General features: G+C 51.4%; 8 protein-coding genes across 8 annotated transcripts; 4 read left to right on the top strand and 4 right to left on the bottom strand.

Moving 5' to 3' along the window:
- Nucleotides 1–986: 986 nt before the first annotated feature.
- BDR25DRAFT_214431 (uncharacterized protein) lies at nt 987–1,898 on the top strand (the record flags this gene model as incomplete). The annotated part of the gene is made up of 1 exon (XM_033684795.1): nt 987–1,898. One exon carries the CDS (start codon nt 987–989, stop codon nt 1,896–1,898), a length of 912 nt encoding a protein of 303 aa, XP_033551445.1.
- Nucleotides 1,899–4,378: 2,480 nt separating this feature from the next.
- Nucleotides 4,379–5,587, bottom strand: BDR25DRAFT_322821 (uncharacterized protein; the record flags this gene model as incomplete). Its single annotated transcript, XM_033692059.1, has 2 exons — nt 4,379–5,357; nt 5,427–5,587. The coding sequence occupies 2 exons, from the start codon at nt 5,585–5,587 to the stop codon at nt 4,379–4,381; spliced, it is 1,140 nt and encodes a 379-aa protein (XP_033551444.1).
- Nucleotides 5,588–6,256: 669 nt separating this feature from the next.
- BDR25DRAFT_332021 (rRNA-processing protein-like protein FCF1) lies at nt 6,257–7,432 on the top strand. Its single transcript, XM_033692705.1, has 4 exons — nt 6,257–6,442; nt 6,496–6,514; nt 6,575–6,646; nt 6,700–7,432. The coding sequence occupies exons 1-4, from the start codon at nt 6,391–6,393 to the stop codon at nt 7,145–7,147; spliced, it is 591 nt and encodes a 196-aa protein (XP_033551443.1). The 5' UTR covers nt 6,257–6,390; the 3' UTR covers nt 7,148–7,432.
- On the bottom strand, nt 7,373–10,357 carry BDR25DRAFT_332020 (uncharacterized protein). The gene is made up of 3 exons (XM_033692704.1): nt 9,914–10,357; nt 9,603–9,856; nt 7,373–9,554 (listed from the first exon to the last, which is right to left on the bottom strand). The coding sequence occupies exons 1-3, from the start codon at nt 10,109–10,111 to the stop codon at nt 7,739–7,741; spliced, it is 2,268 nt and encodes a 755-aa protein (XP_033551442.1). The 5' UTR covers nt 10,112–10,357; the 3' UTR covers nt 7,373–7,738.
- Nucleotides 10,358–11,836: 1,479 nt separating this feature from the next.
- BDR25DRAFT_214531 (IZH family channel protein-like protein) lies at nt 11,837–13,445 on the top strand (the record flags this gene model as incomplete). The annotated part of the gene is made up of 3 exons (XM_033684798.1): nt 11,837–11,998; nt 12,062–13,288; nt 13,341–13,445. The coding sequence occupies 3 exons, from the start codon at nt 11,837–11,839 to the stop codon at nt 13,443–13,445; spliced, it is 1,494 nt and encodes a 497-aa protein (XP_033551441.1).
- Nucleotides 13,446–13,709: 264 nt separating this feature from the next.
- On the bottom strand, nt 13,710–16,794 carry BDR25DRAFT_301288 (uncharacterized protein). The gene has a single exon (XM_033689545.1). It carries the CDS (start codon nt 16,410–16,412, stop codon nt 14,040–14,042), a length of 2,373 nt encoding a protein of 790 aa, XP_033551440.1. The 5' UTR covers nt 16,413–16,794; the 3' UTR covers nt 13,710–14,039.
- Nucleotides 16,795–16,929: 135 nt separating this feature from the next.
- Nucleotides 16,930–18,824, bottom strand: BDR25DRAFT_301287 (P-loop containing nucleoside triphosphate hydrolase protein). The gene has a single exon (XM_033689544.1). It carries the CDS (start codon nt 18,750–18,752, stop codon nt 17,109–17,111), a length of 1,644 nt encoding a protein of 547 aa, XP_033551439.1. The 5' UTR covers nt 18,753–18,824; the 3' UTR covers nt 16,930–17,108.
- Nucleotides 18,825–19,471: 647 nt separating this feature from the next.
- On the top strand, nt 19,472–21,606 carry BDR25DRAFT_301286 (ornithine aminotransferas-like protein). The gene is made up of 4 exons (XM_033689543.1): nt 19,472–19,863; nt 19,916–20,277; nt 20,330–21,031; nt 21,095–21,606. Exons 1-4 carry the CDS (start codon nt 19,677–19,679, stop codon nt 21,278–21,280), a joined length of 1,437 nt encoding a protein of 478 aa, XP_033551438.1. The 5' UTR covers nt 19,472–19,676; the 3' UTR covers nt 21,281–21,606.
- Nucleotides 21,607–21,635: the final 29 nt, after the last annotated feature.

The raw sequence follows: 21,635 nt of genomic DNA, 5'->3' as shown, positions 1-21,635 counted from the left end.
GCCTGTGAAAAATAGACCGCTGAAACGCTAATTGCTGCAGGATTCGTCCAGGTGCTCTAGAATGCTTCTTTGTGATGGATTGGCATGCAAATCAAGCCCAGGATAGCGTTGTCTCTGACATATTGCACGCAGACCCCTGTCGGAGGCGACGCAGAGTGATGTGAATGACGAGAAAAGCAATGTTCTGATAGGCCCCCTGGCGCACCCAGCAATGCTTAATGTTGCTCAACGTGTCCAGAAGCTCTTGACCAAGTGTGAATAAACGACTTGCCCTGAGTGGTAAACACAACCGCCCGAAGACCTACCAAGATCGAGCTAACGTTGGGGTTGCGCCGCGATGATCGTTATGGTTGAGCTTTTGGGGCCGCGACCCTTGATGGCGGGGGGTTCTCAGGAGAGATGGTCTTGGATAGGGTCGAGACGGGCCATCGTGATTCGTAGAGCGATGTGGTGGTGGTCCACACTATCTCAAAGCGCTGCATCTGCTTTGTTCACCAGAGAGAATGCGGGGAAAGCACGCCTTGCCGGATGCGGGACTAGTGCTCACGAAACAAGAAAGATGCACCTGCTGGCGCGCCGCCCACAGGGAGGACCTCTCAGCGCTGCACTTTCCCATATTACACGGCTGTCCATCGCTGCTGCTCTCGTTGCTGCATCATATCTCCTTATTGTCTCCTTTCCAGTCCCCCTCGTACCTTGTTGTGAGACGACCTAAGACGACGTTCCTCGCCCATCACGCCATCTGCTGCCCACTACCGCTGACGTATCACCTGGCGCCAGCCGGGGAGCTTAGTTTCTGGCCGCACTGTCCGTGCACGCCGACATCTCCATATATCTCCAAACCACAGAAGCCTCCCTTCCCTTCTGGTCTTGCACTACCCTTCTTACACACACACTCACCTAATAACCTACACTCCCGGCGACTATCCTCACAACAGCGCAGCAAGAAAGCACCCACAGTAATCCAACCTCGCAACTCGCCCGCCATGTCCTCTGACCGGCACTCCCCCCCGCTACCTTCTCCGGTTGCCACGGACAGGCGTCGCGCTTCGATTACAGGCCAGACATTTCAGGACCTCTTTGGCCGCCAGAACAGCATTGGAGGGCAGCAGAATGGCACATCTCCGTATCCAGGCCCAATTACGACAGCCGCCGTCAATGCCCAACGACGCCGTCTGTCCCTCACCACCATCGGCCTATCGGCCTCGCCAAACCAGTCGTCCCCCTTCCAGAGCGCCCGGCCGCGCACCGAGAGCCTGTCCAGCGCCAATTCTGGCTCAGTGGACGAGAGCCCCTTTGAGGACGATCTGGCTCCATCTGCGTCCAGCGCCAGTAGCAACCCCACCACCCCCTTCGCTCGCCGGCTGAGCTTCGGAGCACGCGCACTGCGGGATGTCAGGCAGAGCAATGGGAACATTGGGAACGCCAATGGTAGACCCTCCATCCATAAAGCCTCCTCACCCCCGACTGCCAGAAGTCGAGGTCTGTCTTCATCCGCGTCATCGTTCCCATCCCCATTGCCGATTCTCGTCCCTGCCGCAACTTCTACTTCTTCTGAGCGTTCCGCGTCTGCTTCAGCTCCCACATCTGTTTTTCCGCATGTCCTTGCAGAGCATTTCAAGAACCATCCCGACCAAGATTTAGATCAGCATGAACTGACGTCTTTACTCTTTCATACAGGCGAAGGCTACAACGTTGCAGAGAACCTCCGCTCCCGCGCCCAGCGCTCGTCGGTCTCTACTGCCCACCCTCTGCACAGCAGTCCGCAGGCTCCACCACACCAACGTGCTAAGAGCGTTACTGTCATGGAGCCTCCGGCTCGGGAGATGCCCAAAGCAGCCAAAGTGCCAGACGCCTTCCAGGAACGGATCCTAAAGGGTGATTTCTACATGGACTAACAGGGCGGTGTCGATATGGCGGTACACATTGCCCTTCTTCACGTTCATGTATGAGTAGCATTTTCTACGGCTGTCTCTGCCTCTGCAATTTGGAATCCCTAGCTGGCTTCAAGATATGTGTTTCACCACTCTGCTTCGAGGTTGCTTTTCGTCACCAAATCGACTTTTTCCTCGGCTGTTTTAAAGATTGGGAAACCAAAATGCGTCTAACGAAATTTGCTTAATTTAAGAGCACCCTGGTGGGTGAAATCGAGAGCTGGAACGAACAAATACTTTGACTGTCTTACCGGTTTTTACACATACCGGAACCTTCCTATCAGATTCCTCATCTTCGTCGGCCTCATAGGTACGAGGCTCTGACTCTTCCCCTTCCCTGGCTTCTCACGGAAGCACAATAGGAACGCATGCGACTCAGCCAGGTTTTAGCATTTACGAATTTCTTTGACTGCAGTCTATTGGGTATTTTAGTTTTGTGGTCAGGGAAACAGAAATGGGGAGTAGCGGTGGGTTTTGTGTTACTGGGACAGATTGGATATTCCTACTTCTCTCCACTTTCTTCCCTGTCGTTAATGGGTTTCTACATCCTGTATGGGGAGACGAATGATGTGAGTGGGATTTTGGCGTTGACCACCGGTGGCATTTGTTCACCCTTTCTGTCTTTCTCACGAAATGAGGCAGCTCTGCCCATATCGTATATTGGGATGTGGATGTAAGGTTATACTTTTTTTGCTTCCCCTTTTCTGGCATCTTGCAGGAATATTTCTCATCCGGTCTGAAGACGTCATGAGGCTGGAGAACCTTTCTCGGGATGTGGAAAGATTGAGTTGCCTACTTAGAATTTGTGCGGCAGTGGCGGCGGTTAGAACCAGAGTATGGGATAAGCCTGGCTAGCTGGCTGCCGGAGGATGGGATGCGGATCCATAGCTTGCAACCCCTGGATGCAAATGCAAATGGAACTGATTTGAACTGCCGACCGATATCGAGGCCGCAGATGCCCGGCGGTACAACGATGTATTTTTGTTCCGTTCCGTTCTATGCTTGACTTCGTGCTCCAGGTTTTAGATGGATGGGGTATGGTATATCACGTGATCACGAGAATTGTTCGAGCATGCGTGCATCCCAATGAAAAAGGCTTTCTGTACTGTAGTGCACATGCCCATCTTGAACCTTGAGTGATACACATGTCTGGGTGCTGGGTGGGCATCGTCATGCCTTGGCTTGGTAAATCTTCATCTGCTCTTACATAGGTAAACTACACCTTTGCTTGACCTTCATGACACAGTTTTTGTGCGAGCGAAGTTAAGAAGTGTGTGGAACAACGTCACTGGTGCAGCGAGGCCTTCCATCCGAGGGTGTTTGCCCCTGAGATCGGCGTGTTGTTTCTGTTTCTATGGGATCGGTAGGAGTCACGTCGGAGTGGCTTGGTTGGGTTCACCAGTACAAACATATTACACTGAAATTTCAATGGCTCTGTAAAGACTCGGATTTGCGTTAGAATTTCCAATTGCGAAATTGGTATTTCAGAAGACAAGCTGTCAGAGCATAGGATCTTGAGAAAGAGCGATCATTTTCATGGGACACTAGAGAAGCCGCAGCAGCAGGGTTGATGTCCAGAAAAAGGTCTTTTTAAGGAATGATGAAGGGATGGATGCACATGCGCTAACACCATCTTCGAAGCCAAATCAAGTGTAACCGCAACCAAAAGCCAGCGCTTCCATGCCTTAGAACCTCAATATTGTACACATCTACAACCGCTTCTTCTTCGTTTGAGGATCTGTAGAAGAATGGCAAAAGAGTAGATAGCACTTTGAAGTTAGCTTAGTATAAATCTGCTGTCGACTTCCCTCATTGCAATTCTATCACGCCTAAGTGAAAGTACTCACTTCAACAATTGAACTTAAACTCTCACATTAAACCAATTATCCTGCCTCCCCTTTTGCCCTTCACAGGCATTATGCTACTCTATATACAAAAATATTGCGCTGCAGCGTACGCAAGCAAGCAATTATGCACATCGTCCATATCGCCATTGATCAATCCATTCACAAAACACCCAAACACCGCACATCCTAGATCGAAAAACATAAAGATATAGAAAGGGGATCTGGTCGTAACGCTCTACAAGTACGAGCCAGATGAAGGGGGACAATAAGTGGAAGGGTAGGTTCTAGTGGTGGTGATGATGATGATGCTACTGCTGCTACTTCTTGAGATTGACTAAGACGAGGAGCATCTGAAAACGTGGTAGTGGTGGTGGTACAGCAACGAAAACGCTCCCCCATATACAACAGTGGAGACCTGGAGCAAAAGGTAGTGCAAACCACCTGCAAGTAGTCCCGATACCTTGGTCTCTAGCGGCAATGAAAAAGATGACTAGACGATAACGGGTACCCTCGTCTCCCCATCTGCTCTTACGCTCGTAAATACTGTACTTGCAAAAATTAACGTTCACTGCTTTTTTACCGTCTGATGGACGAATTTCACTGAAACCTCTCCCTCGGTCCAGTCCCATGATTCTCGAACAAATCTTCTAGATACGCACTAGGCGCTCTTCCACCGGCTACACTGGTTCCCCCGGGAACGGTCAGCGAAACTTGACTCGGATTCGCACCAGGATGTCCATAAAGACCACCCGGATTCCCTTGGTTTCCTAGCGTCGCTACGCTGTTCCGATTATACATGGAGACACCATCTCGACTTGGGGGTGCACGATCGTAGCCCCGCGATGGAGGAAGGGACGGGGAAGCTGGAGGGGAGATACCAGCGCTTCTTGTGCTGTAGCGATTCACGGGGTTGTTGAGGGAGTGGGTGGAGAGGTGTGGGCCGTGGCCGCCGACGTGTGTTAAGGGAGAACCAGACGCAGGCTGAGCACTGCCGGTTGCATAGTAGCCCGCAGGAAGATAGTTCGAAGAACGGTTATTCTGGTCTCGGAGACCTGTAGCACCGCCGGCAGTTGGAGAAAAGAACAGCGATTGAGAAGAGGGTAGCTTTGGAGGGGTGCCAGAGTCAGTTTTTGATGCAAAAGGTTTCGCCGGCTTAGAAGTTCCGGTTGGAGCAGCCGAGAGCCGGTCAAGAGACATGGTAGAACTGGCGCCGACTGCGCTGTAGATACCGCGCTTCTTGCCCGGGACGGATGACATGGCCTTGAGATCGGCTAGATTCTGGGCCATTGCTGCGCGCTTGACAGAGCGGTGGAGAGACCAGGCAACGAGGCCTCGCCAGGCTAGGACAGCTGCCCCCAGGGCACCAAGTGCAGCGCCGACGCAAATAAAGACGGTTCCATCTGGGAGATCAGATTTTTGCATGAAGGGTGCAGCTGCTGTATCAGGGACGCCAACAGAGGGGATACCAACACCGGCAATGGTAGGAAGCCCTGTAAGGTGGAATGCAGACAATTCGGACTGGGCTGCTTGGCTGGTGGTCGTGGCAGCCTGTGTGTTTGATGATGCGGGGGGGGCGCTTGTTAACTTGAAGTCGGAGAGACTTTGTGAGCTGGCAGCATCGGAAGACTTTGCGGCATTAGTGGACTTTGAATCGCCGTTACTGGTGGCCGCGGACGTCTCCTTCGCTGTATCTGTTGCTTTTCCACTGGGTTGGTCGACTGTGCTGAGGTTGGGCAGACTCTTCTGGGCGAGGACGGACGGGGCGAGGACGAGGAGCAGACCAAGAAGGCCGACCGACGGCCTCATGGCGAAAGATTGGACTGCGGATGATGACTATGGGTGCGGAGCCGTGACGGAGAGTCGAGCGCGGCGAGAGGAGACTTGAGGCAGATTTAGGGAGTGGATGCGGCTAAAGGCAGTGTCTTTCGGGGGGGTTCCGTGTCTCAGAAGATCTGGTGGCTAAAGGGTTTGGGGGTGAAGAAGAGGTTGGCAGCGACGTGGGCTGGAGATGAAACGAATGACAGAAGAATAACGAAAGGCGGGCAAGCGGGCGGTGCTGGAGCTGTGAAGCAGGTTGTTGGAGTGATTGGGGATGGGGCCAGGACGCCAGGGGAGGATCAGCCTTGGCTTAGCGATGGACGGATCGAGTCGGCGTGCCTTTTGCAGTGTTTTGCTGACGGGTAGCTGCAGCGACAGGAACGGGAGCGTGTTAGCGAAAGAATAATCCAAAAGTGAAGCTGGCGACAGGGCAACGAATATGAGTGAAAGCGAAGGACGGGTGGCACAGAACGTGCAGTCTTTGTTTGACTTCTGCAGGGCAGCCCGTGTGTACCGCGGCCAGTGTGTGCAAGTGTCCCAGTATGTCCCACCCCGTGTGTCCCGGGGTTCGCGGCGAGAGAGTGACAGACAAGCAAGCCCGTGCCGCGACGAGTTTGCGCCTGGGCCTACCTGTCACAAATAGAACCCTTGGAACTCCCCCCAACCAACCCGGTCCCGAAAGGCCTGGCAAGTAACTGGCCGGCTCAATAGTTTCACCGGCAATCACAAATCTTGGCGTCGAGAAATTTATCAAGAGGTGCCATTGCGGAACATTGATAGCGACCACCAGCATGGGAGTCGCGAAGAGGACGCGCAAGTTTGCGCAGATGAAACGCGTAATTGGTCTGTCTCTCACTAGTCAACCTACACATCTTCTCACCTGCTAACAAATGCAGGCCAACGAGATGCAAGACTGTACACCCCCTCCACCCCTCCATCCCTCCATCGCCATCCTCCCCCTAACTCGTTATCCAGACAGAAGAACCAGCTCAAGGGCGAAGTAGAAGCACAAAAGAAAGCCGCCACCGATGAACCTGTCCGAGAAATGTACCCCACTCCCCTCCCTTCCCTCTCCCATCCTCCCCCACTAACAACTCCAGTCCACAAGTCTCCTCCTCCCTCTTCTTCCAAGCCAACACCGCCCTCGTCCCTCCCTACTCCGTCCTTATTGACACCAACTTCCTCTCGCATACCGTGCGCGCCAAACTCGACCTCCAAACCGCGCTAATGGACTGCCTCTACGCGAAGTGCACGCCCATCATCACTTCATGCGTCATGGCGGAACTCGAGAAACTCGGCCCCAAATACCGTATCGCGCTCCGCATCGCCCGTGACGAGCGCTGGGAGCGGCTGAAGTGTGATCACAACGGGACTTATGCAGATGATTGTTTGGTTGATCGCGTGCTCAAACATAGAGTTTATTTGGTCGGGACGAATGATCGCGATTTGAAGAGGCGGATAAGGAAGATTCCTGGTGTGCCCATTTTGAGTGTGGCGAGGGGAAGGTATATTATTGAGAGGTTGCCTGATGCTCCTGATAGCAGGTGATTGGGATAGGGTGGGAAAGGAGGCGGTCTGCGTTTCTGCATGCACAGCGAGGCGTTTTGGTCATATGGATGGGATTGGGGAGGTTGAATCACCTCAAATTTATTCGTCATGTGCCAGAAATGCAAGGAGGAACAAGATAATGTATGTCTAGCGATGTCTTTCGACATTTTCCTCAGGTCAAGTATCACGTTATTCGAAACACGTGAGGCGTGAAACATTCAAAATCTCCATCTTAAGTCTGTTGCTAAGTCTAAATGCGTACGGTTAATAGACAAATCCGAACTCAATCATTACGGTCGTGACTCATCTCGGGTATCTGACACTGTAGCACCTTTAACCTCATTGCCAAATGTCGTTGCGACCAGATCTCGTAGCCACGACACTATCCGGTACCTCTCAATATTGCCGGTTTCCCATTTTGAGATCCTCACCTCCCATTCCCGAGAAAACCTCAATCCTGCATCAAGAAAAATCGCCCTCTAACCAATCCTCCCAAAACAGAACACGAAATCTCCCACCCCATCCATATCAATCTTTCTCCATGTCCATCTAACACACCCTTCCACAGTCCTTGTAACACCTCCATCCAAGCTACAAAACGCCCAAATCAACAATCCCATCCAACAACGCCGCCAACCCTCCCACCTTTGCCAGTGTTCCCACAGTACTATGTCCCTTCTTCTTGTGACTGCGATGACTGTGCGCCGAAGACTGTCTGCGTTGACTGCGAGACCTATGTCTCCTTGACCGTGTCCCGCTGTCTGAATCCGATGTCGCCGAGGTGCTCGAGTAGTGATCACCCCGTGCACGAGATTGGGATTGTTGGAGCGGCGATGGAGGGTATGTGTTTGAGGATCGACGAGAGTCTCCGGCTGTGGTGGGGTTATAGGCTGGACTGAAAAGGGGGTAGAGCGTTTGTGGGGAGGCGAAGGGTGCGGATTGAGGAGTGTAAGCGGCTGTTTGTTGGTTGTAAGTCTGGGGGTTATATGGTGGCGGTTGGGGAAAGTAAGGGGATTGCGGAGTATAGGGTCCAGCTTGCGGGGCCTGGGGAGCTTGTGGGGATTGTGGACCGGTTGGTATAGGTAAATGAATGCTCGATTTGTGGGGATTCTGGTTGGGAAATGATGGATAGGTTGGTATGGCACCTGGCATCGAGTTTGACCGATCAAGGGGAGGGCCCTGGGGTGGGAAAGGGTACGAAGTGGTTGACCTTTCCAATGGTGGATGGTTCGCGAGCGGAGTTCGGCCTCGATCATGAGCCGGCTGGACGAATTGATGTGTCGATGGGCGATCGGACGATGAGCGACGTCTTGGAGGAGGGGAGGCTGGCTGTTTTTGGCGGTAGATCTCTACCGTGCGTTCGACGAGATGCTTGACTTCCAAAAACGTCAAAGGTTGTTGAATGCAAAAACAAGTCTCGAACTTTGTCCGGCGGCCATCGCGACGCTCTTTCTGAACTTGCGTGTACTTGTAGCCTGCTTCTCTAATTGCTTCTTTATCCACCCACGAAGCAAGTATCTCAGTCCGGCTATTCCGATCTCCAAATGCGTCGGATGTAAGCCTCTCAGTATTTGATTTCGTGACCTTGCCATCGACGTACTCCCAGTAATGGCTGCGTAAACATAAACGCCATGGAATCTTTAGGTCTAAGTCGTCATCTGCATCCTTAGCCTCGACGGCGGCAGCAGCATCGATTGGTAAAATGGAGATACTCGATTGTGGGGACACTGGCGAGTGTGTGGGATGCTGAGGAGAGGGTAGTAAGTTACTCGAAGATCTTGGAGACACCCCATATGATGGGGCAGGCGATAAGGGGGCAGTAGGGAAAATTTTTGAGTCAGGTACTGGAATAGGTAAAGTGGAAGCATCGGTAAAGAGCGGCTGTATACCAGTGGGTCGTTTCGGTGTCGGTGTCGCCAGTCTGGTTGTGTTATGGCGGAACTTGGGTAAAGCTCCGACTTGGTCCTCGCTCCCATCAGATTCACAAGTCGGCTGTTGTGTTTCTCTCTTCTGGGCTTCAGTTCTCCGCTCCTCATCGCAGATTTTATCTTCTAGTTGGCGCAACCGAGTCCATCCCTTCAACAGGCGATCGAGATGTGACTTCGATATTGCGCATACTGCGGCAAGCCATTCCTCTTGGTTGCTCGAAGGATCTATGGCCACGAGAGAGTGTTCTTGATATGAGAAGAGATTCGTGGGCTTTGGTGAACCGCCCTTCTCTTCTCTTGAAACCAGGCTTTGAGAGCTGTCGTCCTCCATTAATAGTCTCGCCTCCGGGCGCGACCTTTCATATTCCCTCAAGGCTGACAACAATGACATTTGTTGTTCGATAATTAGAGCCTCCAATTGTGTTTTCTCATTAGCTACGGCTCGTGCCTCTTGCTGTGGTGAAATCATTGGTCGGACCCTTGGTTGCGTGTTAAATTATTGTTCATTGAACAAAAGATGTACTGACCTGGCCCACATAACGCTCTCCGCTGTGTAAAGAGTTTGCATCATGACGGACAGAGTTGATCTCAAGGCATCAAGATGCGTCTGGAGATAAACTAGCCGTGCACTTGCACAGGGACTCGGCCTAAAGTCTTGGGATTGTGAATGAAAGCTATCATGTCTGCGATGGCTATGGACCCCTTCAGCCGGGATAATAGCCTTTATCTCGACGAATACAGCCTTGCACTGGTTGAGAATGTCTTCTAAAACATCGATAGCCTTATCCTCTCAGTTAACATCCAGAAGATGGGAAAGTTGCACATAGGACTGGCTTACTTCGAGGGATGGCAGGTGGTCATTTTCCTTGATGAGTGTTCCAACTTGTTTGACTGTCAAAGAGAAGTTGCTAACAGATTTAGCAATTCTGTGGAGGTTGTAGGTGGCATCCGGGGTAGTGGCGGCCAGCTCGTTGAGCTCTAACGCCAACCTCGCGCCTCTAGAAACCGTTGAGAAAATCGCCGCTAGATCTGCCATAAGGACGAAGGATTCAAACACCAGCTAGTCCTAAAGATATTTTGTTTAATAGCGGGGCCATCGTGGAGTGACTGCCTGAGATATACTTGAGGGCAGGGAATCTGCTGTTGTGTGGCCATCTAGCGTCATATTGCAGGGCCTGGCCGGGACCCTTGATGAGCCCAAGTGGTTCAAAAGGGGTGACCGGCCAACCCTAACAAATGGATCGGCGAGCGAGAGAAGGCAATGAATAGCAGTCAAGCGAACTGCAGGCTGGGCGGGAATGCATCGTAACCGTGTTCCGAGGTGTGCAGTGAGGCAAACTGAAGCTAAAAATCTCGCTAAAGGAACTCAATTGCGGATAGCAACATGACGTCCATTTGTAACATGACCACCTGATACATCTCGAATTGGCTCAAGCTGACATTTCAACGAGAACTGTTCGTACAACGTGTTCAGCCTTATAATCGAAAGCGCATTTGGACTGCTGGGGGCGATTTGGATTCCGGTGAGCGTCATCCACTACCCATGCCTTTGGGTCAGGTTGAAACTTGAGGCTCAAGCTGAGGAGTGAAGCAGAAGGATTGCAACTATTTCCCTGGATGTCATCTTTTAGAAACCGAAACAGCCCAGTGCGAGCCGTGCAACCTATTCTCGTGGGGTTTTTCACTGAAGACCTGGACCCTAACTGAGCAGCCCAAAGGACCATTCTCCGGGCCTGTTCAGGGTCAAAACAAAATCAGAAAAGGAATCCTTGAAACACAAAATGAAGAAGAAAATAATTATTCAGAGTAAGTAGCCGCGGGCGTCTGAGGTGGGGGGCTTTGAGATCGGAGAACTGGGCATAGAAGAAGGCAACCATGTAGCCGCGTCCATGCAAGACAGAAGCCAGAGGATCCCGGTATTTGCATGCCCAGGCGAAGCGATGGAGAAAGGGTCTCACATTACGAATGTGAAAGATAAGAAATGCGTGGGTTTGAGTGCAGCCTCTTTGAAGACTTTGGTACATCCAGCCTGGCAGCCGCGAGAGACTTTCTAGTGCTAATTCCGGCCAGAAAGATATCGGAAGCCGGTATTTTCAATAGAAATAGCAATCCCGATATTTTCGAAGAATCCCTATCCCACAATGTTCGCGACAAGAGAATACACACCTTGAGCGAAGGTGCCAAGACGTAGAGCCCGGATCCGGAAGCGAGCATCGGAAAGGATCGTGAAGGATCCCGAGTTCGTTGAGGGCTCTTCGAAGGGGCAGCAACTCAGGAGCCGTGCATTCACGATTATGCGGAGCAGTGACATGGGAATGTGGTTGACAGCGCCAGAGGCAAGGCGCCGTTTATCAGGGATTTCAGATTGTCACATGAAACGCTGAGGAAGAGCTCCCCTCCATCCTCTTTCATTGGTGGGTGGTTCCTTTATTCGCCTGCCTCCGGTAGTCGGGACGGGTGTCAAGGACAACAAAACACCACTAATTTCAACCTCTCCTCCACGTGCGTCATTTTCGTTCCCCTCTCCTTTCCTTTCCTTCTTAATTCATTCCCTACCAAACCCACCAAATATCGCATTTTCTCTTTTCCCGCAGGTAGCACCCTAGGGCTTGACGAATCATCCGCATCCAGCGAGGCCTGTGCACCATCCTCCCCCTTCGATTCGGCACGAGACACCCCGCCAAGTATAGAGAACCCTCAGGCGCCGAACGCTGATCACGTTGGTTGCGCCTGCGCGGGGACCTATATACAATATTCCACCATGGCTTGCTCCAGCACGGCTATCATGACCTCCTACGAAGAGCCGACGGTGCGCTCTTATGGAACTTTCAGCAGGGAGGAGCAGAGGCGACGAAGGCACTCTTCGCACCATACGAACCATGCAAGGCCATGGGCGGTAGACTCGGAGAATGTTCAGATATTGGTAGGTCTTTTGCTTCCCCTACCAGAGCAATTGCGCCTCATTGAAATGTCTGACGCCAAATAGCTCGAGAACTTCATCACCGAGCTCGGCTGCAGATTAGACTTCCTAGAATCCTACGGCCACCTTAAATTCGACGCCGGGGTCGAATACGCATACTCGACCCTCCTAGCCGTGCGCGAGTCATGCTCCAAGATCTCGGACGGTGCTCTCGAAGCTGGAAAGCGACGCGCTGGCGTCTTTGTGGAGACGCTGGAAGAGCGTTACAAAGATGCTTTGACGACAAAAGTGACGCTGGAGCAGAAAGTGCAGGAAGGAATGCGACTAATGGAGACGTACTTGAGCGACTTCGAGACCCGGGCATACGCCATGCGTGATGCTGGGCTTGGTTCCGTGGCGCATGAATTCTACGAAGGGGGGCGTCGGAAGGTAGATGAAGGATTTGAGCGCGCAAGGGGTGTCGTAGATGGCGGATTACACAAAGCCAGGCGAGCACGTGAGACGATCGAACTTACAATCGAGCACGCTGTGGAACGAGCACTAGCCAGGGCAAAAGACGGCCTCATTCATTACGATGATCTTCCCGCTCCTTGGAGGATTAATCCGCACATCCACAAGGGCTACCGGTTCTCGGAGGGCAAGTGGGAGTGCATCCGCTCTGTTGTTAGTGTTCACAATGAGCTCTTCAACATCTGGTCCCATGCCATTGGACTCCTCATGGTACTGGCCGTGGCATTCTACTTCTACCCCACGAGTGTTAATTTTTCTCTCTCGACCAACGCCGACGTATTCATCGCCGCAGTCTTCTTCTTCGCAGCCTGCAAATGCCTCGTCTGCTCCACCATCTGGCATACCATGAATAGCATCTCGCACCAAACCCTCCTCGAGCGCTTCGCCTGCGTCGACTACATTGGGATCTCGCTTCTCGTCGCAGCCTCGATCATGACGACCGAATACGCTGCCTTCTACTGCGAGCCCACCTCCCGCTGGATCTATATGCTGACCACGGCTGGTCTCGGCTTTGGCGGCGTCATCCTCCCGTGGCATCCCACCTTCAACCGACAAGATATGGCGTGGGCGCGCGTCCTTTTCTATGTCTCTCTCGCCGCAACTGGCTTCATACCTGTCTTTCAACTCGCGACAACCCGCGGTATTGAGTGGGCGTATTACTTCTACGCGCCAGTCACGAAGAGCATTTTAGTGTACCTGACAGGCGCTTGCATGTACGCGAGCAAAGTGCCTGAGCGATGGTATCCAGGGTCATTCGACTATGTGTGTAGTTCACACAACATCGTTAGTTTACCCCAAACGACCCCTACTCAAGACTAGACTGACGTATCTATAGTGGCACGTAGCAGTCCTAGGCGGCATTCTCTTCCACTACACTGCCATGCAGGACATGTTCTCGCAAGCCCTAGCACGCGCAGAGATCCACTGTTCCGTCTACTGATATATACCATTACCCCACCCCCATACCGTAATGGAAGGTAGCCTAATTATGTAGAGGTTTTATCACGCATGTGCATTAGGTGCGATGGGTGCATTGAGAGGCGTTTGAAGCATCTAGAGTCTAGACATAGGGAGGAATCGTGAGTCGGTGGAGTTGCCAGGCAACTCCTTCAACCGTTTTGCGCGCCTCCATGCATTGCTTGGTGGGCTGTGAATAGTATAGTTAGAACACTATATACTTTTATTGTAATCCTATTTGCCTACTCCAACTTTCCAGCAAGCGTCCTAGCATGTCAAGCGTGTTCAGTTAACACAGCGTAGATTATATGAAGACCGTGTACATTGCCCACATTATAGTTTTATAGAAAGCTAAACAAAGGCATGTGGTTTGTTAAAACCTTTAGAGATACAATTTACAGACACTAATTTACAACAAGAAGCGAAAAGAAGCAGAAACCGCCTAAGTGCTAATTGTCCATCATAGAATCGGCCGTTTTCATCATTGACTCATTCCAAATCGGGCCTGGCAACTTAATCCCCGACGCCCCTACGGAAAAACATAAACCCGCCAAACAAAACTAAATCAATCCAAAATTCAGGTGGTCCTAAGCAGTAAAAGCCTAGCAACCAACCTGTCAAAGAAAAATACCATATCTTCTCCCTCTCTTTCCTCATTTGCTTTAATGGCAAGATAACCAGCCTGGCTTGCCCTCTTTACAGCCTCTCTAACACTCTCAATAAATTTGTCCTCCGATTTCAGGTCTGGAGACTGATTATTTGGACTAAACCCTGGGTTGGGATTTTCGGTTGAAGGGCCAGCTTCACCCTCCCAGTCTGGCCTCAGCCGCGCGTGGCATCCTGAGAAACACGCGGTATAGAAGCTGAAAAGAGATTTGATGCCTTGCTCATCCACTTTTCGTTCCATTTCTTCGGCCTTCTGGCCTGAGGTTGGTTTAGTGTCGTACTTGTGGTGGTAAGGAAGCTTGGCGGCGTGGTATTGAATACTTTCGATGGTCATGAGAACGATGATGAGAACAGCGAGCGCAACGGGCCATTCATGGCATTCGCGGTTGAGGAAGAGTTGTTCAAGGCGGAATAGCACATCTTTCATCAGCGAGAGAGCGATGGTCGGCATCACGGAGCCAAGCTGCGAACGAATGAAGCAGGGTGTAGGCGTAATTTCCTCTTCGTCAAGATCCAGCGCCATGGATGTACGGACGAGTTGTGCCAATATCGGATCCGAGGATGGAGTTGGTAAAGTCAGGTCACCGCCGATGTGGACCAGAACAAGGAGCTTGAGAGATTGATGAAGAAGACGGGAATGTGGGGTATTGGTTGGTAGACTGCGATAGAAGATATAAACTTCTCGGAGGATACGAAGCGGTGAAGCGTACAAAGGAAAAGAGCGAAAGTGCTGCGTGACTAGAAGCGAAAGGTGAGTATCAAGGGTGTCTGAAAGAGTATCGAGAGCCTCCGGTGTCAGGGCGGCGGGTAGAACGACATGGGTATGTATATCTCCCGTTGAAGACCCTGGTAGCCAAGAGTAGATGACATGTTTATGATACAGCGCATTAGAATCATAAACCTCGATGGCGTGGGTTGGGAGAAAAAGGAGCGGCCCGAAACCAAGGTTCAGGGGAATAGTATACGCCAAACCGGTAGTCATGTTAAAGCTACTAGGTTCCATGAATGATTCGAGAGCACGGGAAGTTGGATGCCAACCCAATCGCTCAGAGAGAAAAGAGCTAGAGAGGTCAGAGAGGAGACGGTCGCGGCATGGGTAGTGAATCAGGTCGCCCTTAAAATGCTCCAGGCAGGACTTGCAAGGAATGCCTAGGTCGCACTTCTCCTTCCTCTTCTTGCAATTCGAGCATGCTCCTACGACTCTCATCAAAGCGGCATTCCTCCGCTGCTCGAGGGTCAATGCCTTCGTACGTCCTCGCTGCCTTCGGCCTCTATTGCCGTCTGCCCCTGATGGAACTAACCGGTTCGTCTGTAGATTAGGCTGGTACGAAACCCAACCCAGGGTAGGCGACGGAGTGGTCAAGCTGTTTTGACCTCTTCGAGGCTCACTCGTAGAGACTCGTTTCGATGAAGTATTGCTTCGGGGGCGCGGCCTAGCATCAGGCGAGATTGACAGGATCGGAGGGATTTCCAAGGCCCGTTGAGAGGGATGGAGACTCTGATTGTAGCCAATGGCTTGATGGTTAGACTGAGGTATAGTGATGGCGCGGGGTCGGCTGCGCTCTTGTGGTATTTCCTGAGACCATTGAATGGACGGGAATGTGTTGCTGTAGACCAGTGAACCGGGTTGGGGGATCGGAATTGCGCCTTCATGCTCAAGCTCAGGGCTTGGCTCCACGATCTGAGGTTGGTCAACCCATCCCCCCACACTGGCAAATGCTTGTGATGCAGCAACGTCAAGGGAACTAAAGGCTTGCGGAGAGGTCGCGAGAAAGGGATTGAAGATATGTGTTGAGGCCGTCTGAAAGGAATTGGATGAATTGAAGCTCTCAGGAGGAAGAGAGTGCTCAGTGCGAGCCAATGGAAGCTCATTGCTAGCATTAACAGGAGAAGAGAGACCGTGGCAGAAGCTGATGGCACTAGCATACTCTCTTTCATCCTTGCCAATTAGTGGAGAGGTGGCAGTCGTCGAGAAGGATGGAGAGGCACTCAGCCAGGAGAAGGTCTGACCGATTGAGGAAGGACCATCAACAACAGAAGGAGGCGCCGATAAGGTATAGTCAAACGAGGAAGGCCCATCCGCCACAGATGTGGGCGCAGAAGGCGCCCAGGGCTGGTCAGATGTGACACTCTCTGAGACGTGATACTCAGACGAGAAGTTGTGGAGGCATTCGGATCTGCCGGTAAAGCTGGTATCGCCTTGGAATAGAGGGTCATACAACTCCTCGTCCCAAGCTATCAGCTCCTCCCAAGAGGAATCTCCGCCGCCGAGGGTGTTCGACATGTTTACATGATTGGTTGCCATACGTCACGGTGAACGGTGAGAGAGTGTCTTGGAAAAGTAAGGTGTGGCGCAGTCCCCACGCCGTTAGAACTTCATAGGATGAGAAAATCGAATTAAACCGCCCTGTAACCCAAGGGAAAATCTGTTAAGAGGCAAAGTAGATCAGGATACCGCTGAAATGAATTGAAAGATATACCTGGCCTCGTCGACGTCGGCGGGATGGAAGGGCTCTGCGGCTGATGTTTCGTGAGGCATAAAAGCAGCTGCCTTCGGACTGTTCCGAAATGCTGGCTCCAGTGGTTTTACACGGCCTTATCACGTTTAAAAGTGTTCGGCTCCATGACAGCATGAGCTCTGTCAATTGAACAAGGCTGTGACCCGGACAATGATTGAAGAAAGCGTGGATTGGGCGTTGGGGGACGGCTCCATGGAATGTCTGCATGCGAAGGGTGGTCAGATGCCACGCTAACTCTAAAGGCGTTCACCGGAAGCTCATTTCCACCTGACCGGTACATTCTCCGCGCTGCACGATAAATCATAATATTTGTGTACTTATCGAATAATGTCAAGAGGATGCGCAACGCCGAACCATAGTGCCGGTAAGGAGCGCTTATTTCTGGCTTTCTGGAAACCTTCGAGAAGAAGCCCCACCAGTCCACAACTGCTCTGCACAAGAAACTAAACCTCGGTCAAACCTCACAACCCCCATTCCCACACGCCCTCGTTTAAGCGTGCAGTCTTAGTCGAAGCGAGCGGAGCGAAGGAATAAATAGGGCTGGGAACCGAATCATCCTGAGCGAATCGGTTCTTTGAGGAACCCTGTGAGTCTGGCCAAATGGCAAAGGGCGATGCAGCCTTGCAGGGCTGAGAACCACTTTCCTGCAATCTCATTGCGTCAAGCAACGGTACCATTTCCTCACACTCGGACGAAATTCCCTCATAAGTACCAAGGGTTGCGCCAACACTGGAGCTAGCACCCACGGAACCATCTTTGTCCGCTCCCATCTCGGAGCGAAGGACTTTGACCTGAGCCTTGAAGAAACGCCAGAATTCATACTTGTTGAGTGGATCATCGTCGTCTTCGGGGTCTCCATCGTCATCGCTATCATCTCCATGGCTCCTCGCCAACTCGAGAAGTGTTGCTACAAATGCTTCCTTGAGATACGCGAAACTGAACTCATCTGTGATATCGGCCATAGCATCACAAAGTTTGGCTGGGAACTCAATAGACTTCTTGTTTTTCAACTTATTTCGCCAGTACTGGGCGTAGAGAGACCTTTCTTCCTTATCCGGCAATGGGAATAGGTATTTCCGATCGAAGCGGCTAGGCCTCTTAGACAGACCTGGGTCCAATTGATCCAAATGATTGGTAGTCGCAATCATCAAGATACCGTCATTGTTCTCCAAGCCGTCAACTTCGTTGAAAAAATAGCTTCGGGTGCTGTTGGTCACTATCGTGTCGATATCCTCAAGTACGAGCATGCACGGGGTCATCGCTCTCGCCATTTGGAACACCATGCGGATGTTGTATGGATATGGGGCTGATTTGACGTAAAGCGTCACAACTGGAGGCTGTCGTTTTTGAAGGGTATGCATCAAAGCCTTCAGAGATATCGTCTTCCCGTTTCCAACAGGACCATGGAAAATAAGTCCCCGCTTCCATGGAACCCCATACTCATCGTAAATGTCCTTGCTGTCAAAAAATTTGCTGGCAACCCCGACCAAAGCCTTTTTCATTTTAGGATCTAAGATGACGTCGTCCCATTTGGCCTTTTTCACCTCTTCCCACAATTTCGTGCTCCTGGTCCAGAGGCCGTCGTATACGTAGATGGCAGGTACCTCCTTGATTAGCCATGCACCGATCGTGGCTAGGAGGGCGTCGACAGCCGAGGAATGAGAGAATTGAGTCTCATCCCCCCTAGGCTCCTTCAGGATGTATTGAAGCATGCTATATCCGACGAGAACGTTGTAAAGAATGAAATACTCATTGTTCCATGTGTAGTTGTACCGGGCAAAAAAGACGCTGTCCGCAAGGAATCCAGACTCACCACGGTGCTGAGGACCTACGAACCCCCTCCAGCGCAGAACAGGTTCACTGTCATCGTCAAGCTCCGCGGTTGCAAAACCTGCTGCGGCGAATTGAAGAAGATTGCAATTTGCGCCTGGAACGGTAGTAACTATCAATTCCGGATGCTTCGCTCGGAGAGCCGTAACGATCTGGACATCTAGATCCGTAGTCTTTCCAGAAGTGAAGTTGTGGTAGTCGTCGAATAGCTTTTGTGGTTTGCTACCTCGAGCGTCTTCGTTCCCGACGATAGTGAAGTCGTCAATTGTAGCCATTGTACAAATAGCTAGCTCTAGAATCCAACTTAGGGATGGAGAAGGAGAGATATAATTGAGATGGGGGGGGGGGGGGGGGGGGGGGGGGAGGAGGGGGCTTCGTGCTCTGCGGCGTAGACCGGGTTTGATATATATACCAGAGTAGACTCGAATACAAGCCTCCCGACGATCCTAAATTCGATGAATCGACTCTGGGGCCGAGAAGACGATGAGTGATTGGAGCGTTGGATTGAATCAGTAGAAACGTCGAAGGATTTCCGACAGAGACTGAAACACAAACGTCATAGTGCGGGGGCCTTGGACGGCTGCCTAGAATCGAGTGCTATTTTATGGAGGAGTTATATCAGGATTCTGCTGTTCATACAAGCGAATACCGAGATGTGATAACCCCATGCAGCCGTAAAGTAGCTCCGTTGGGGTGTAACAGCATGCGTTGTGCGACGCGGCGATCTCAGTAGTCGGATACTGATCTGCTTACAACTTTTGCCGAAACACGAGGCTGCGCGAATATCCCAGCTCTGAGGCTCGTCCTTCCAAACTCTCCAACTTCTTCAATATCACAAATCCGATCATCAGCATTTGTTGTTGAGAATTCGTTGCCATGAATTCTATGTTCTGTCAACCAATCACGAGATCAATGCAAGGCCCCGAGCCAGCCAATACGGAGAGCCGTGATCGGAGCCTGTCAGCGGGTCGCCGTAACCAGATCGCTAAAAGCAGTCTGAGCCGACTGCTACAACAACTGTTCTCCTAATGGCATGAACTGGCTATCTGCGGCTTTGGAGTGAAAACACTGCAATTTAAGACCTCCACCTTAATCCGGCGCCGCGATCGACCCTTCTCATTCCTCCTCCCGTCAACAAAGCCACGTTCCCCACTACATACTCCACGTTGAGCCGATCTTGAATTCACGAAGCATCCACTATGGCACCAAGTGCAGTTCAGAACAACGACACGAGCGCGAGCAATGGAGCCGGGCTGAAGGCTACTGCACAGGCATTCCACCCTACTGGCACTCCTGATCCTGCGAAGTATCATACCGCGTCGTCGACTGAGGCTATAAGCGTAGAGGCGAAGTTCGCGGCTCACAATTACCACCCGCTCCCTATTGGTATACTCTGCGGACAATCTCTTTTAGATCAATGCTAACTCTGTCCCCACAGTTTTCGCTCGAGCAAGCGGTTGCTCAGCTTGGGACCCCGAAGGGAAGCACTACCTCGATTTCCTCTCCGCATACAGTGCCGTAAACCAAGGCCATTGCCACCCTGAGCTTGTTAAGGCGTTGACCGAGCAGGCCTCAAGGCTGACCCTCAGTAGTCGAGCATTCTATAATGATGTGTTCCCACGCTTTGCGGAATTCGTCACCCGAATGTTTGGGTTCGACATGGTGCTGCCAATGAACACGGGAGCAGAGGCTGTCGAAACGGCAGTGAAGATTGCACGCAAGTGGGGCTATAAGATCAAAGGAATACCCCATAATGAGGCTTTAGTGTTCTCCGTGCGGGAGAATTTCCATGGACGGACTGTATGCAACTACCCTAGCCCTCAAGACCTCAGACTAATGATACTTGGACCAGTTCGCTGCCATCACCATGTCCACCGACCCTGAATCACGCGACAACTATGGCCCATATCTACCAAATATTGGAAGCGTTTGTCCAGCCACTGGTAAACCAATTAGGTACAACAACGTGGACGATGTCCGAGACGTTCTTGAACGCCACGGGAAAAACACCGCTGCATTCCTAGTGGAACCCATTCAAGGTGAAGCTGGTATTGTTGTTCCCGATGATAACTATCTTCGGGAAGTCAAGACACTCTGTGAAAAGCACAATGTGCTATTGATTTGCGATGAGATCCAGACTGGCATTGCACGGACTGGAAAAATGCTTTGCTACGAATGGAGCGGGATCAAGCCAGACCTTGTCCTACTTGGCAAAGCTATCTCAGGTGGGATGTATCCCGTCTCCTGCGTCTTAGGTTCCAAAGAGGTAATGCTCACTATTGAGCCCGGCACTCACGGTTCGACATACGGCGGCAACCCATTGGGCTCCGCCGTTGCTATCCGAGCACTGGAACTCATTCAGGAGGAAAATATGGTTGAGCGTGCTGAGAAGCTAGGTCAAATGTTCCGCGATGGATTAAAGAAGATCAGCAACCCGATGATCAAGATAATTCGTGGCAAGGGTTTACTAAACGCTATTGTTATCGATGAGAGCAAGACGGATGGTCATAGTGCCTGGGACTTGTGTATGCTCTTCAAGGAGAAGGGATTGTTGGTAAGAAGAACCCTTATATAGCACAAGTGCAACTACTACCAAGAACGCTAATACTATGGGTAGGCCAAGCCAACCCACCAAAATATAATTCGTCTAGCCCCACCGCTCGTTATCACCGAGCAAGAAATCGAGACTGCTCTTAACATCATTGCGGAGGCCATGGACGAACTGCCGAAGCTAAAGGGTAAGAGGGAGAAGGAGGTACTCCCCCCTGGAGAGAAGAACGTTCACATTGGAGTAGACAACTAGGATTCGTGTACCCAATTTTTCCTTGGCGAAAGACTTATATGCATCGGCATGGCAAATTGCTCGGAGTTTCGGAAGATGATATGGCTCACTGACAAGACCAAAAAATAAACTCAACCCTTCTACGCAAGGTCACACAATAGTATACCTTGTCTTGTGTAACACTTCGGGATATTGGAAGATGGATATGGCCGAAGGGTGGAGTACCCGTTTGGGTAACTTTGAACAGCGGCCAGAATGGAGAGTCATGTTTCAGGAGATGAGCATTCATTGGATAGGTCGTTTTGATGTACCTAGACTTGAGAAATCCAGCAAATCATTTTCCAGAATCGATGGTTATTTATGTCTAGCGCTGACG

This window comes from Lindgomyces ingoldianus (genome assembly GCF_010093535.1).
Source record: "Lindgomyces ingoldianus strain ATCC 200398 unplaced genomic scaffold BDR25scaffold_6, whole genome shotgun sequence".
In the NCBI taxonomy this organism is placed as follows: Eukaryota; Fungi; Ascomycota; class Dothideomycetes; order Pleosporales; family Lindgomycetaceae; genus Lindgomyces; species Lindgomyces ingoldianus.
Note: the sequence above shows the minus strand (reverse complement) of the source record. Positions and strands in the feature narration are given on the sequence as shown.